General features: G+C 40.7%; 1 protein-coding gene across 1 annotated transcript in view; it reads right to left on the bottom strand.

Moving 5' to 3' along the window:
* The window catches only part of CATSPERE (catsper channel auxiliary subunit epsilon), a 91,865-nt gene that overhangs the window by 45,948 nt on the left and 28,384 nt on the right, over positions 1-17,533 (bottom strand). The window contains exons 11-14 of the mRNA XM_066252723.1: positions 13,378-13,820; positions 8,552-8,610; positions 7,078-7,153; positions 3,376-3,428 (exon numbers count right to left, since the gene is read on the bottom strand). Of these exons, the coding sequence (XP_066108820.1) occupies positions 3,376-3,428; positions 7,078-7,153; positions 8,552-8,610; positions 13,378-13,820 (631 nt within the window). The remainder of the gene's footprint in view (positions 1-3,375; positions 3,429-7,077; positions 7,154-8,551; positions 8,611-13,377; positions 13,821-17,533) is intronic.

Here is a 17,533-nt window from a genome sequence, read left to right as displayed (position 1 = left end):
AAGCCCAATAGAGATCAGGGGAACTACCAGCTTTTAGGACATGCCCTTAAAGGCTCCAACACCCCAAAGGGGTCTCATAGAATTCCATCTAGGTCCTGTTTCAATAGTGGAAAGGAAGGTCATTGAGCTAAAGCCTGCCAGACTTACATGCCTCTGCTGTGAGGAAACAGGGACACTGGAAGGAAGGCTTCTCCCTCACTCCTCTAAGGGAGGGTTCAGTCTTTTCCAGCCCTGCTCCAGCCACCTTTGACCTAACCTTGCCCAGAAAGCTGGGGTTTGCCACTGAAGGCTGAAGGTGCCCAGGGCCATCGGCCCCATCTACGACACTGTGGATGAGCCTAAGGTATTTCTTCCAAGAAGCAGGTAAACTGATCTCATTTGCACAAGGGCCACTTAACTATGTCTTGCCTGAATAGTCAGGTTTTTTATTCTTCCCTTGAAGGTCTCTGTTGTGGGTGTTGATAGTCCTCTTTTCTGTTGCTTTGTTTAATATATAGTGTTTCCTTTATTCCTCCTACCTCAATGCCCCACTCATATTTCAGGCTGGGACCTACTCCTAATTTAGAGCTCTTTCCCCCTTTTGCCAACTTCTATTATGAATCTACCTTTGCCACCCAGCTTAGTGTATTCCAAAGTTCTCTTTACCAAGCCACAGTCGCAGAGCTCCAGGGAAAAGCAACCTAGTCTCATCTCTCCAGGCAGAGGAGAACAGAAGCTCCATCTCCACACATGCTGCAGATGGCTTTTCCAGTCTACCTGAATCATTACCAGCTAGAAGCAGCAGTCATTGGGACTTGGATGTGAGCTGCAAAGTATAGAATTGTGACAACAATTCCAGTGCCATGCGGACTTTTCCTGGATGTGGACTTTTCCTGGACTCCTGCTCCTTGTGACAGCTCCTAATAGACTGAACTGGGGTTGGGTTGCATTTTTCAGGGATTTGGCATGGTGTTGGGGCCAACTTGGATTTGGTGAACATGTTAAGGACACTACTCTTTTATGGATTCTTGCTGTATTGGCCAAGAGTTTGCTTAAAGGCTTTAATCACTGTAAAAAAAAATAGAAGACTGGATAAAGAAGATGGGGCACATATATACCATGGTCAGCCACAAGAAATGATGACATTGGATCACTTACAACAAAATGGTGGAATCTTGATAATATTATACGGAGTGAAATAAGTAAATCAGAAAAAAACAAGAACTGCAGGATTCCATACATTGGTGGGACATAAAAACAAGACTAAGAGACATGGACAAGAGTGTGGTGGTTACAGGGGGTGGGGGGAGGGAAGAAGGGAGAGGGGGAGAAGGTGGGGGAGGGGCACTAACAAAACTAGATAGAAGGGGACGGAGGACAATCTGACTTTGGGTGATGGGTATGCAACAGAATTGAATGACAAGATAACCTGAACATGTTTTCTTTGAATATATGTACCCTGATTTATTGATGTCACCCCATTAAAATAAAAATTTATTTATTAAAAAAATGTTCAACATCACTAATTATTAGAGAAATGCAAATTAAAACCACAATGCGATATCACCTCACACCTGTCAGAACGGCACTCATTAACAAAACAACACATAATAAGTACTGACAAGGGTATGGAGAAAAGGGAACCCTCCTGCACTGCTGGTGGGAATGCAGACTGGTGCAGCCACTATGGAAAACAGTATGGAGTTTTCTCAAAAAATTAAAAATGGAACTGCCCTTTGACCCAGTCATCCCACTTATAGGAATATATCCTATGATTACCAAATCACTGATTCAAAAGAAGAAATGCACCCCCATGTTTATGGCAGCATTGTTCACAATAGCCAACATCTGGAAACGGCCCAAGTGTCTGTCAGTGGACGAGTGGATTAAAAAGCAGTGGTACATATACACAATGAAATACTATGGGGCCATGAAAAAGAAGGAAATCTTACCTTTTGCAACAAAATGGATGGACCTGAAAACTATTATGTTAAGAGAAATAAGCCAGGCAGAGAAAGAAAAATATCATATGACCTCACTCATTTGAGGAATCCAATGAACAATGTGAACTGAGGAACAGAATAGAGGCAGAGGCGGGATCAAAGGGACCAGAGGGAAAGCAGACAGAGGGAAAGGGGATAAGACGATGGGATCAGAGAAGGGAAAGAGATTGGTGAAATTATATATACACAATACAGCGTTATAGAGAGCAGAAAAGCAAATCCTGGAGGGAAGGGGTGAGGACATTGGGGGAAGGGGAGCAACGGGAATGTTGAGGGGAACACGGGGGTGGGTGCAATGTATTCATTGAGACACTTGAATCTATGTAAGCACAATAAATTTCAATCAATTTAAAAAATTATGAGAATGACAGATGAGTATATCTTTGTTTTGCATGAGAGCAAATCATTCATAAATAAGACTCAAATAAGAGTCAGTGGTTCCACCTGACTAGTAGGTGGTTCAGTGGATATAGAGTCGGACTGGGACACTGGGAACTCAGGTTTGAGACCCCAAGGTGGCTAGCTTGAGTGCGGGGTCATCTGGTTTGAGCAAGGCTCACCAGCTTGAGCCCAAGGTTGCTGGCTTGAGCAAGAGGTCACTTGGTCTGCTGTAGCCCCCTGGTCAAGGCACATATGAGAAAGCAATCAATGAATAACTAAGGTACCACAATGAAGAATTGATGTTTCTCATCTCTTTCCCTTTCTGTCTGTCTGTCCCTCTCTGTTTCTCTTTCTGTCTCTATCACACACACACACACACACACACACACACACACACACACACACACACACACAGAGTCAGTGGTCTCCCACTCTCACCCTGCCTTCAAACCATGGGAAAGGAATCATGATACATTGCTGTCTCCGTTACACGTTTAGCCTCAGTTAAACAGATTTCTGTATGTTGACCTTGATGTTTTCATGTAGAAGAAAGAGAGCTGTTGCAAGTGGATGACACAAAATCCAGTGTGCATCACCATGAACCACAGTCAGATTGGTGACAGTCATAGCTCTGGAGTAATAATGAAATTATTACTGGGCTGAGTGGGATGCAGAATGGAAGTGTTTCTCCCTCTCATTTCTCTGTAGACTGAAGAGCTGAGAGAGGTAAAGGCAGAAGATGGAAACCGGCTTATTCAAGGAGAAGGTGGAGAAAAATGCTGGGGAAAGAGAAAGAGACTAATTCTTTTTCCCTTTTAGTATAATCAAATGTAATATTTGACTTAGCAAAAAGTTCATACAAATTTGGCTTGGACAAATTGTCAATTCAGTTTTTAACTTCATTATGGACATGTGAGTCCTTAGGCTAAAATGATCACTAATAACTACCATTTACTTTGCCATTTGTTTTAAAATGTAAACAGGAAGTCAGGTCAAATGCAGGTATACTTGCCCTTTAACAGCAATGTATTTACTAGGATCACAGCCAACAGCTAGTTGTAACACCTAAAACAAAGTAATTTAGGTGGTGAGTTCTGTGGCTCCGATTCACATGGTCTAAAATACTTCGATAGCAGAAAGCTATTACATTTTAGGTTTGAAATAATAACCTTCTAAATATGCTGTTTTTCTGCTTCCTTGATCACCTTTTTCTCTATCTTTGCTTCATATCTTCCTTCCTTACTGCTCCCAGAGCCCTAAGGTTGATTCTTTGATCCAAACCCATCTTGTACCGGCACCTGTGCAACCATGACCAACAAATTTGTACTTCCAGCTTGCGTCTGATTCAGTTGGCAGCTCCCTATAATATATCCAGCGATGAACTTGATTTCCTTTAACCAGAGTCCTGGTTCTTTCTTGACTGTGATGACTACTTCTCTGTATTTCTACCTGGCTCTGGGACATGTTACTGCTATCAGTCCTGTCCTCTGCCCCCAGTCCCAGGCTTTCTAAGCTGCTCTATACACTTGCATTCTGTCTTCAACATGTCTCGTATGTTGCATATTTCCATAAGGCGAATTTGAAAAACACCTAAGACTTCCTACCCTGAAGAGAGACTTAGGGATTAGGAGGATGGAGATAGAGAATTATGCCAGCCAAGCTTGATGGGTTCAAATATTTGTCCTGCTAAACCAAGATCTTTTGGGCTTTATCTGATAGGCATGCATGACAGCAGGAGCTCGTGGATTTTATTTTCTGAGCCACCTGATTTCACCCATGGGACCTGGTTTGTTCTCTCACCAACTCTACCCACAGTCCTTGCTGTTTAGCATCATCAAAGCTTTATTTTCCTATCAAATGCATTCAGAAACATGGGCCTGCCCTTTATCATTACTAGACTATCCACATGACATATGTGGTTGACTGAAGCCCTCCAGTCTTTCATAGTCAGGACCCACCATTACTTGATGATCTTATTTGTAACATCCCTTTTCTTTTCGGCCCTAGTTTACACAAATTACCTGTAGTGTCAGAAGCAACAGCTATGGCTAGGATTAAAAATACAAGTGATCCGCAGGTGGTCCTTGAACAGAAGCATAGGCACAGAGAGTGGAAAGCACAAACAAGCCTGTTTTCTTAGGTATGCACGGCTGTGGGGCAGACACATGTCCCCAGGGCTGGACACCCAAGGTTAAACAATGAGTGTATTGGTTTTATTTAATATTATTCTCTTCAGTGCAGAGACAGGGCAGGACTGTCTTAGCTCAGAATTAGACATGGCACATTCTCTATAACTGGACAGAACAACTGAACCAAGACAGGATTCTCAAGGCCCTCAACACAGAAATGTTGGTAGATAAATGCATTAGACAGAATGTAGTCATCTCTTTCTGGGACAGTTCATCACGCAAGGACTTACTGAGGCCCTCTGGGGCCTGGCTTCTTCGGGTGGTGTCACTACATCCTGGACCCTGGTGCATGGTTTAGGACGGATGCAGCCCTGTGGGAGCTGCTGGTTCTCTGCTGCTCTGCTGGGGGATGTGAAAACTAAGTGACAAGACAGCAGGCTCCTGTTCCAATGGCTCAGTCCATGGTCCATTTGGTCCAGCAGAGTCAGCCAGGGCCCATCTTTTCCCAGTAGAGAAGCCCATGGCCATGGCTCTGAGTACCTGCCGAACTGGGCCCTGTGTCTCTCTAATATTTATTTGCAAAGCTGATGACTGGCTCACTGTTTGGTAAAGGAGCACAAAGAAGGGTCCTGTGGTTGAGAGAAGTCCTTGTAGTTGTGGATGTATTTTGATTTTCTTGGCTAACTAGAGGACCTACCTCTACAGGGTCACATTTTCCTGTTGCTCAAAAGGCTAATGAATATTTCTTTATTCTATTTCAGTGGATGGGCCAATACAAATTACTTGAGGCACAGGGGTGTTTCGATTTGAACTGTCCATGTGCCAAGGAGGAAAGAGGGAAGAAACCACTACTATTAGATAATTACTTGGTGACAGACACTGTTCTTGGCACTTTACATAAATTATTTAATACTCTCAACAGAGTAGATACATACTGTGAGATAGATATTACATTTCCCCTTTTACAAAGGAGGCAGCTGAGCCCAAGCTAGTAAGAAATGAAACTTAGATCTGAACTGAGGTTAGATTAAGCTGCTTTGTAATTCCTGTACCGGGCAGGAGAGGGTGAATAGGGACCTCTAAGAAACCTGTTGATTAGACAAGAAGGATGGAGGACATCCAGGTGCTTCAGGAAGGTGTCTTGTGTGGAATAGGGTGGGGCTGGGAAGCAGGGGAAGACAGAGAACTCAGACCTAGGCTGGGGCAGGAACTTGGAAGGATGCTGTTTCTTTCTTCCTCCATGGATCAAGCTGGGTGGGAAGCATGGCAGGCAGATGGGACTGGTTGCATCACCCACAGGGAACTTCCTGAGGAAGCAGCATGTGTCATCAGTGCTCAAGGATGGGTCATGCGTGCCTCCGTTAAGCACTCTCTCTGAAGTCAGGAACCCTTGCCTGGTAGGAACCAGTTTCTTGCGCTTGGGTCTTGAAGGGCAGGGACAATGTCTTGTTTAACTTTGAATTATTTATGTAGCTATTCCTCATTGTCTTATGCCTGGTATATGGTAGGTGCTCAATACACGCTTATTGTTCGAATGAGGAGGAATAAAGAGAAGAGGTATCCCTGTGTGGCACAGACTCAAAGGAGGTGGCGGTGGTGAAGTTGTGTTTAATTTCATGACACTTGTGGTCACCTGAACACCCTTGTCTATTTCATGATGCTGTGCTTTGAGTATCCCTGTCCCTGGAATTCACTGACATCTGCCTGCTCAACTCCTGCTTATTGTCTCCCAGTCATTTTATGCATTGTCTTCGTTGCGCCCTTCTTCACTCCATCCAAATCACTCACTCTTTTGACTGAGCTCTGATAACTGTCCCGCATGCTCTTACACTAGCTTATGTTTACCCAGGGAAGGTCCTGTCTTTTCATCTCTGTAACTCCCATTGCCCAGGGCACAGACTGAAACCTAGAAACAGGAGGCATGCAGTGCATGTTTTAAAAATAAAGAAATGGTTAAATTTTTGATTAAAACAAATGCAGGATAAATGTGGATATGATGGCAGTCTTCTCTGACAAACTGGAACCAACTTGAATTGTTTCCATTAATTTATTTTCAAAAGCAAATAACTTTATATTTTTGCTATATGTTTATATATCTCACTCTAGATGCTAAACTCATGGAAGAAAGAAATATGATTTTTTTGTTCCCAAAGTAAACAAACACCATCTCAACAGTGAAATATTACAAAATGTTGCTAAGTATTGGGGGTAGAAAGTGCTATATGGAGGTAATATTTAATTTACCACCTATGCATTATACTTTTTAAATTTATTTTTTGATTACAGTTGACATACAATACTATATTAGTTTCAGCTCTATAATATAGTGATTAGACATTTATATACCTTACAAAGTGACCCCCAGATAAGTCTAGTACCCATTTGATATACATAATAATTACAATATTATTGACTATATTCCCTATGCTGAACTTTACATCTCAGTGATTATAACTAGAAATTTGTACCTATGCATTATTGAAGTTGGTTGCTGTACTTTACGTCCCTATGGCTATTTTTCTAACTGGAAATTGGTATCTGTACATTATTGAAGTAAGTTATAATGTTCTACCCATATCACTTACCTTTGGGACCACTGGACATGCTTTTGAATATTCACTAGGACTAACCTGAACAAACATAAGACCCGTCTGCTGGTGTCTAGGAGAAACAACACACACAGGTGATGATAGCCTGACAGGGATGTAGACATGACACAGCATTAGCAGAGCAGAAGAAAAGTCCCATGTACCTGATGTGATTGAACCCCTCAGGGGAATGCTAGAGGTTGAGAGGAGGGGTGGTTGGACCACACCCTGTTTCTGCTAGGGCAGCTGTGCCTTGTGCTCAGACCTGAAAGTCTCTCCATATTTTGGCAAGCATAGGATTGACTCGATGGGAAGTAGAAATGAGCATCTATCAGCATTTCAACCTCCCTGTTTCACTAACACCCTCAGTCCCTGCTGCTGACATCTTCTCAGCAGTGGTAGAGTGTTGGCCTGGCATGTGGATGTCTCAGGTTCAATTTTGGGTCAGGGCACACAGGAGAAGCACCCATCTGCTTCTCCATCCCTCCCCCTCTCACTTCTCTCTCCCCATCTCTCTTTTCCCCTCCTGCAGCCATGGCTTGATTGGAATGAGTTGGCCTCGGGCATTGAGGATGGATCCATGGCCTCTGCCTCAGGTGCTAAGAAGAGCTTTGTTGATGAGCAACGGAGCAACGCTCCAGAAGGGCAGAGCACTGCCCCCAATGGGCTTGCTGAGTAGATCCCAGTTGGGGTGCATGCGGGAGTCTGTTTCTGCCTCCCCTCCTCTCACTGAACAAACAAACAAACAAACAAACAAACAATATTGACTATTTCCTTATGCTGTACTTTATATCCCATGATCTGTCCCATGACAACAGTGCTTTTCTCTTCTTGTTCATCAGGTATTTTGAATACCTAGGATGTGCTTGGCATAGACTGGGTACTCTTTTCACTTGGAATAGCAGCATACTAAAAAAAAAAATAGATGTTTTCCTAGAAAAACAATGATCTTTTCCCAGAAACTATATTGAGTCAGGACAATGAGAACCATATAAATGGCTTAAGAATCAATTCTAGGTTGGCCATCTTTCTCTAGAAATTAAGTGCCCAAGACCTACCTTTTTCCATGAGTCAAAGATACTGTTTTATCTGATTCTACTCATAGTTGAAGACTTTCAGGGATATTAGAATTCTAGTTTTTGCTTAAGGAAAGTATGTAAAGACTTGAGATGGGGATGAATAATAAAACATGCTTGAAATTATTGAATCAAGAAATAGGCCCCTGCTCCCCCTTTGGCATATTCAATTCAATGAATGGGAACCTTCAAGTCGTTCATGTTTCCATTTAATCACAAGGACTATTCTACCTTTTCATACATAATTCCAATTTCACTTCTATCCAGACACTTCAAGGAATTTCAAATTTGGATATTTAAAAGGATATGAGGCTATTTAAATAAAAGGATAGCCTCAAATCAATAACCTGAATAGCATATTTAACTGAGTAGGTTCTTTTAAAAGTTATACTTACTGCAACTGGAAGTAATCATCTACTGCCTCATAATTTACATTCTGAAAAAACGTTAGGGTCTGAAAAAGAGAATAAAAAAGATTTTGTAAAGCAGAAAATTGGGAATGGGGAAAATGGATAGTTTCAAGACAAATTTAGATTTTTTTTCTTCAGTGAGAAGTGGGGAGGCAGAGAGACAGACTTCCTCATGTGCCCCCTACCGGGGGATCCACCACCCCTATGGGGTGATGCTCTGTCCATCCGGGGCCATTGTTCCATTGCTTGGCAACCGAGCTATTTTAGTTCCTGAGGTGAGGCCATGCTCAGTGCCTGGGGCCAACTTGCTCCAACCAAGCCATGGCTGCAGAAGGGGAAAAGAGAGAGAGAGAGAGAGAGAAGTGAGATGAGGAAGGTTGGAGAAGCAGATTGTCACTTCTCCTGTGTGCCCTGACTGGGAATTGAACCCAAGACATCCGCACACTGGGCTGATGCTCTACTGCTGAACCAACTGGTCAGGGCCGATATAAATCTTTAGGTAAGAAAAAGAATATATTTAGCGGTTTAAAAATATTTTTTATTTTCTATTTTGAAACTCCAATTGTGTAAGTATTAGATTTACTTTGTTACATTTTCCTTTTATTTTTATATTATCATAGTGTTATTATTTCTATTGCTTCTCTCTCCCTCCTCATTTGACATTTGTCATTATAATATTCTTTCTTTTTTAAAAAATTTTTCCCAAGTGAGAAACAAGGAGGCAGAGAAATGGACTCCCACATGGGACCTACTTGGATCTACCTGGCATGCCCACTAGGGGGCGATGCTCTGCCCATCCAGGGTGTTGCTTTGTTGCAACCAGAGTCATTCTAGCACCTGAGGCAGAGGCCATGGAGCTATCCTCAGCACCCGGGCCAACCCTGCTTCAATGGAGCCTTGGCTGTGGGAGGGGAATAGAGAGACAGAGAGAAAGTAGAGGGGGAAGGATGGAGAAGCAGATGGGTACTTCTGTGTGCCCTGGCGGGGAATTGAACCCGGACTTCCACATGCTGGGCTGCCACCCCACTGCTGAGCCAGCTGGCCAGGGCCTATAATATTCCTATTTTTATTTTTCATTCTATCCTGAACGTGGCAGATTTTTCAATTTCTTCTGTTTCCTAATAACCTTGTGTCTGGACCTTTTTATTTCTTGACAGTTTTCAATTATTATGGATATCATATTGTCTTTAATTCTTGAGACTATGAGGAATTACTTACTTGAACCTTTCCTCTGTAGTTTTTGAGTAATTTTTTTAAATGTCCATTTACCTTTTGCATATGTTCTTGCTATTTTACTCCCTCTGGGGCATGTTCCATCTCAATTTTTAGTATTTCATAAGGTTGCTCCATTCTTGGGGTAAAGTAATTTATAGAACATATATGATATTAAAGGCAGAAAATTATAAGCCCCATATTTTTAAAGAATGTTAATTATATCCCTATGTCCTTAAATTATTCTGTGTAGTTCTTTCATATGTATATATAAAATATATTATTAATTCATTTCCTTGAACACAGAACTAGATTTATTTTTAATGCAATGACCTTCACAACCTTCAACTTTATCACAAAAGGTTGTATATTTTGTGTTATATCACTTAGCATCCAGCTTATATGTAAATCTTGTCTCAGAAAGATTTCTGCTGATCTTACTTTGCTAATAAGATTTTCAGAGGCTTGGAGTCTCTGTTCTTATCCCAATAGATACTACTCACAAAAATTAGGGATATTTTGAAATGAATATGAAGCAATAAAATATCCCCTAATTTTTGTGAGCAGTGTATTAGCTACAATAAAATTGATCTCTTTCTAAAGATACATATATATATATATACACACACACACACACACACACACAGAATTCATATATCATTTTATATATCTCAAAAGAAATATGTACGAAGAAATACTAAGTCAACTAAAAATGAGATTAGCTACTTGAATGAAAGACCTGACACCATTAAAAACTCCTAGAAGAAAATATAGGTGGTAAGTTCCTTGACATTGGTCTTGGCAGTGACTTTTTTGGATTTGACACCTAAAGCAAAGGCAACAAAAGCAAAAATCAGCAAGTGGAACTACATTAAACAAAAAGCTTTTGAATAGCAAAGGAAACATCAACAAAATGAAGAGGTAACTGAACACATTGGAGAATATAGTTGCAAATCATATATCTGATAAGGGGTTACTATCCATAATATATAAGGAACTCAACAGGAAGAAATAATTCGATTGAAAAATGGGCAGAGGATCTGGATGGACATTTTTCCGAAGAAGACATACAGTGGCCAACAGCACATGAAAAGGTGCTCAACATCACAAATCATCAGGGAAACGCAAATCAACTACAATGGGGTATCACTCACACCTGTTAGAATGGCTATCAACCAAAAAGACAAGAGATAACAAGTGTTGGAGAGGATGTGGAGAAAAGGGAACCCTTGTATGCTGTTAGTAGAAATGTAAATTGGTGCAGCCACTATGAATAACAGTAGGGAGGTTCCTCAAAAATTAAAAATAGAAATATGATCCAGCAATTCCACTTCTGGGTATTTATCTGAAGGAAATAAAAACAGAAAGATATTTGCCCCCTTCCCCGTGTTTACTGCAGCATTATTTACAGTCACTAAGACATGGAAGCAACCTAAGTTGTAATTCAGTGGATAAGAGGATAAATAAATGTCATATCTATTATAATATATATACACAGTGGAATATGTTTTAGCCATAAAAAAGGGAGGAAATACATTTGTGGCAACATGGATGGAACTTGAGGACATTATTATTTTATTTACATGTGGAATTCAGAAAATAAACCCAAAAATCTTCCCAAATAACCCTGCGGAGAAAAGACTGGTTGGTGCCAGAGACAGGGTTCGGGGAGGGGGGGTGGGTGGGCAAAATGGGTGAAGGTGTCCAAAAGGTACAAACTTCTGGTTATCAAATACATAGGTCATGGGGTATAATGTACAGCATGGTGTACATTATAGTCTAAGAGACTATAATTGAAAAGCTTCTAAGAGAGCAGATTTTTTTTTTTTTTTTTTTTGCATTTTTCTGAAGCTGGAAACAGGGAGAGACAGTCAGACAGACTCCTGCATGCGCCCGACCGGGATCCACCCGGCACGCCCACCATGGGGCGATTCTCTGCCCACCAGGGGGCGATGCTCTGCCCATCCTGGGCGACGCCATGTTGCAACCAGAGCCACTCTAGTGCCTGAGGCAGAGGCCACAGAGCCATCCCCAGCGCCCGGGCCATCTTTGCTCCAATGGAGCCTTGGCTGCGGGAGGGGAAGAGAGAGACAGAGAGGAAGGCGTGGCAGAGGGGTGGAGAAGCAAATGGGCGCTTCTCCTGTGTGCCCTGGCTGGGAATTGAACCTGGGTCCTCCGCACGCTAGGCCGACGCTCTACCGCTGAGCCAACCGGCCAGAGCTAAGAGAGCAGATTTTAAAAGTTCTCATCACAAGAAAAAAATTGTTAACTGGTGGGTTGATGAATGTTGACTAGACTTATTTTGTTGATCATTTCACAATATATATTCAATACAAATATCGAATCAGTATGTTGTATGCCTGCAACTAATATTATGTGGTGTCAATTATATCACAATTAAAAAAAGAGCTCAATTAAGATATTCAAAGATAACTTTTAAAATTTCAAAACTAAATTTTGGTATAAATATCAGTCACTATGAAAGAAGGTAATAGTATTAAAAACTTTTTAAGGTAAAGTTATCCACTTTTCTATATGGTTGTTCAGTTTCTTTCTCTTTTTTTTGAAGTGAGAGGAAGGGAGAGAGACAGACAGACTCCTGCATGCACCCTGACTGGGATCCCCTTGGCAACCCTCATCTGGGGTTTATGATCGCATCAGCTGAGCTGTCCTCAGCATCCAGGGCCGATGCTCAGACCAACCGAGCCACTGGCTACAGGAGGGGAAGAGAGAGAGAAGGGGGACAGAAGCAGATGGTCGCTTTCCATGTGTGTCCTGACTGGGGATCGAACCCCTGACATCTTCATGCCAAGCCAATGCTCAACCCACTGAACTAACCTGCCAGGGCCATATCTAGGATATTTATATTAACTGTGATTGAATGTTTGCAAAGATGGTAGCAATAATTCCTCTCAATCGTATATGCATGTCCCTTTACAGTATATACTTTTGCCATTCTTCTATTAAGAGATGGAGTCTATTTCCACATCCTATTATTCAGGGCTGGCCTTGCAGCTTCTGCTCTCACTCTCTTGGGACACTGTCCTGAGACTGCCATACAAAGAAGCCAGATCTAGTGTGGAGGACAGAAGCCACCTGAAGCAGAGACAAGCGCTCCCGCTGATACCAACAAGCCAACTCTGTGACATGTGAATGAGGCCGTCTTAGGCCATCCTATCCCAGGCAAGCCACCAGGTGACCATCGCTGCAAGAATGACCCAGATAAAACCAACTGAATGCCCAGCTACTCACTACCTAAACTGTTGACTCACAGAATTCGTTGTTATTTGAAATCATTAGGACTCGATGGAAAAATCAGGCACTAAAAAGAAATGAATAAGTAAAAAGAAGCAAACAATACACCCGACAATGAGATACCACCACAGGAATATACTGAAGTGGCAAAGACCTTAGATATTGAAAGTGAAAACTGTGCCTCAGAAATTCATGGCCCATCATATTATTATTTATTAAAAACATGTATATCTCTCAACATTTGCCAAGCCAGACCTAGAAGGGAAATCCATTTTTAAAAATATGAACAGTACACTTTTATATGTATTAAAATCACATGAAGAAGTTAAAAAATATTAACTTACAATGGTTTTAGTGCAGAATCCTAAGGCAACTTCATACTCAAACTGGTGTTGCTCTTCTAATATTTTTGGGCCATATGATTCCACAATTATATACAGACCAGTATTTTCTGGGTAGACTAGTTGAGTCCAAACCGACAGGTTCTGTCCCTTGTCCAAAATGTAAAAAACATGTATAATATTATCGTGAAGTGTCATGAAGGGACATTTTTCGTTTCTTTGGAAAGTTATGCTTTGTACTTCCAAATTTAAGGGATATGCCTGTGTATATATTGTGTCATTTTGAAAAACAGATACAAGATATACTTGACCAGATATATTCAATAACATGAATAATTTTGTTGCATTATTTGTCCACAAATTTAGCCTTACTGCATCTCTGATATTATTCTTGAAATAAAACATTATATTATTTTCCATTTTTACCAGAATATGCCCATAATAATCTGGAAAAAAAAAGAGAGAAAAGTTTTTATTATTCTAAGTAACCATAAATTCATGCTATTTTTATTTAAGTGGACTTATAACCAAAATAATTTTTTTCATAATGACTATGTGCTCTGAGAAAACTAGCGTGTTCAGGCAGAAACCTGCAACTTTATACAATGCTGGGTAACTTCTCCTCCATGTCATTAGTAGAGCAGTTTTTTTCTTGGACACTCTTCTCCTTGCATTCAATATATCACTTATATATCACATCATTTACAGAGAAAAAAGAGCTTGAATTAGTGTGTTAAATAATAATGAGAATGAGCATGACAGGAATGGCATTATTAGGAAGCATCCGTAGTATAGACTAAATTATAACACCACCACCACCACCCCCCACCACCCCCCACCCCCCCCCCCCCCCCCCCCCCCCGTCCCCGTCCCTGTGCATATGTTGAAGTTCTAACTCCTACTGTGACTGTATTCGGAGATGAGAGTCTTTAAGGAGGTAATTTAGATTAAATGAAGTTGTAAGGGTGGGGCCCTACTCCAATATGACTGATGTCCTCATAAAAGGAGAAAAGGTGCCCGATCTTTCTTTCTCCCCATCTGACTCCTCCTCTTTTTCTGCATGCACACAGAGAAAGGTCCATGTAAAGACACAGGAAGTGGTTGCCATCGGCAAGGCAGGAAGACAGTCCTCATCAGAAATCAACCTTGCTGACACTTTGATCTTGGACTTCTAGCCTCTAGAACTATGAGATAATAAATTTCTACTTTTTAAGCCACCTAGTCAGTGGTGTTTTGCTGTGGCAGTCCACGCAGAGAGTGCAATTGAGATGAAGAAACGGGGGTGGGGTGGCACCTCTTCAGGTTCATGCTGTAAATAACAATAAAATTTCTTCCTTTAATAGAATAGGATGCTTAAGTCATAGAGATTCATAGACAGTAAGTCTTTTAACCTCTTTGGTTCTGTAGCTGTGCCTATGAAATGAACAGGTAGTTGATTTCATAGCTTTCTTTAGATATACATTCTCTGTGGCCCTCTTCTAGGGGTATTCTTTCTTTAATTTTCATAAAATACCACTTCAGACTGGCTGAAAGGAGGAAAGTGGGTTCAGAATATTGTGTTTCTATACCTTACATTTGGATTCTGACAAATAAGTAGTCTTTTCATAAATTATATTCTAAATAAACTCCTAAATCAGAAATGTCTTTTTTTTTTGAGAGCAAGAAGGGTTGGGGAAGGGAGAGAGAGAGAGAGAGAGAAGCATCAACTTGTTTCATTTAGTTGTGCACCCACTAATTGCTTCTCATATGTGCCCTGACCAGGGCTTGAACTGGCAACCTTGGGGTTGAGCTAGTGAGCCCAGGATCAATCCAGTGATTTCTGCACTCTAGGACTCTGCTCTATCCTTTGCACCATCGGCCAGGGCAAGAAATGCCAATTTTTTTAGGATCCAAATATTTTAATATCTGTCAACATACATTTCCTTATAAACTTAAGCTTTCATATAATTCTAACATTGTCAGTAGGAATTCAACAATATAATAATGTTCATGAAATCCTTATGCAGACAGGTGAGGTTAATATGAAGCTTGGACTATTTTTCAGAGTGTTTTAGTGATGTTGCAAGGGTAAAATGCCCTTAATGCCAAGGCAACAACACAGGAATGGAATACCAGCATTTTCATGGTTCTGCCAGTGTGTGTGTGTATGTGTGTGTGTGTGCACGCATGCACACGCACCCATGGGACAACAAAGCTATGGGGCCAGACACTAGCTACGTAAGTTTTCTCATATAACTTAGATTTCTTTTTTTCTTTTTTAAATTTGTATTGAATTTATTGAGGTGACATTGGTATCATTTAAAAAAAAATCCATATTACCTATAGCCATCTCTAGATCAAGATAATCTTTAAGAAAAATCCCAACAACGCCTGACCAGGCGGTGGCACAGTGGATAGAGCGTCAGACTGGGATGCTGAGGACCCAGGTTCGAGACCCCTAGGGTGCCAGCTTGAGCGAAGGCTCATCTGGTTTGAGCAAAAGCTCACTAGCTTGGACCCAAGGTCACTGGCTCAAGCAAGGGGTTCCCCGGTCTACTGAAGGTCCGCGGTCAAGGCACATATGAGAAAGCAATCAATGAACAACTAAGGTGTCACTGCGCAACAAAAAACTAATGATTAATGCTTCTCATCTCTCCTTTCCTCTCTGTCTGTCCCTGTCTATCCCTCTCTCTGTAAAAAAAAAAAAAAATCCCAACACTTTTTACAGAAATATAAAAAACAATACTAAACATTCTATGAAATCACAAAAGACCCTGAATAGTCGAAGAAACCTTGACAAAGAACAGCTGGAAGCATCACATATCCTCATTTCAAACTATATTGCAAAGCTATAGTAATCAAAACAGTGTAGTCTGGCATATAACTTAGATTTCTTTACACATTGTTTTGTTTGCTTTTGGCAATAAATCCACACAAGCTTACCAAATTATTGGCCTGTTGTACTTTATGTGTGTGTTTCTAGAAACTTCACAAGGTGAAAGGGAAGAAAGATGTGGGTGATATCATAAAATATATCTCTGTTGAATGAAGAAAGTAAATGCAGGATATGCAGGATGATGATATATAAAATACAAAACCTCAAAAAATATGTTGGTTTTTTATTTTATATCATGGCCATGGGATATAAAATACAGCATAAGAAATATAGTCAATAACTTTGTAGTAACAGTATATGGTGCCAGATGAGTACTAGATGTGGGGTGATCATTTTGTAAGCTACGAATGTCTATTACCATGTTGTATATACCTCAAACTAGTATAATATTGTATGTCAAGTATAATTGAAAAAAGTTATGTTTACACTATACTGTAGTGTATTAAGTATGCAATACCATTATGTCTAAAAAAAGTACATACTTCAATGCAAAAATACTTTCTTGCTAAAATGTGCAATAGTTACATCATCTGAACCTTGTGACTTTTTGCTGGTGGAAGGAAGGTCTTATCTTCAGTTCTTAGAAAATGCATCTGTGAAGCTTAGGAAGAAAAGCATAATAAAACAAAGTATGGCTGTACTATTAATCGAGGGTTTACCACCTGACAAGTATCCTAAGCATTTGGTATACAATCTCTTATGTAATTATAATGAATATAATAATAATTATATTCTGATAGATCAGAAAACTGAGGCTTGGAAAGTTTAAATGACTTGTTCATGGAATTAAATACAGGTTTGTTTATCTCTACAATACCTGTTATAGATTGAACTGTGTTACCCCCCAAAAAGATAGGAATTCTAACTCTTAGTACTTCAAAATGCAAACTTTTTTGGAAATAGGGTCATTATAGATGTCATTAATTAAGATAGGGCCATCCTGGAGTAGGGTGGGTCCTGTCATCCTTAGAACAAAGATGGCATGTGAAGACACAGAGAAAATGCCATGTGATGACAAAGGCAGAGACTGGAACCATGTGGCTGCAAGTCAAGGAATGGCAAGGTTTGCCAGAAGCTTCCAGAAGCTAGCAAGAGAAAAAGATTCCCCTTCAGGTTTCAGAGGGATCACGGTATTGCTGACACCTTGAATGCAGACTGCCGGCCTCCAGAACTGTGAGACAATACAGTTCAGTTGTATTAAATCACTTAGTTTGTGCACTTTGTTAATGGGAGCCCCAGAGGACGACTACAACACCATATCACCTCCTACACTGAAAATGCACG

Source organism: Saccopteryx bilineata, chromosome 1 (genome assembly GCF_036850765.1).
Source record: "Saccopteryx bilineata isolate mSacBil1 chromosome 1, mSacBil1_pri_phased_curated, whole genome shotgun sequence".
NCBI classification, from domain to species: Eukaryota; Metazoa; Chordata; class Mammalia; order Chiroptera; family Emballonuridae; genus Saccopteryx; species Saccopteryx bilineata.
The sequence above is the reverse complement of the archived record's forward strand: the minus strand, read 5'-3'. Positions and strand labels throughout refer to the sequence as shown.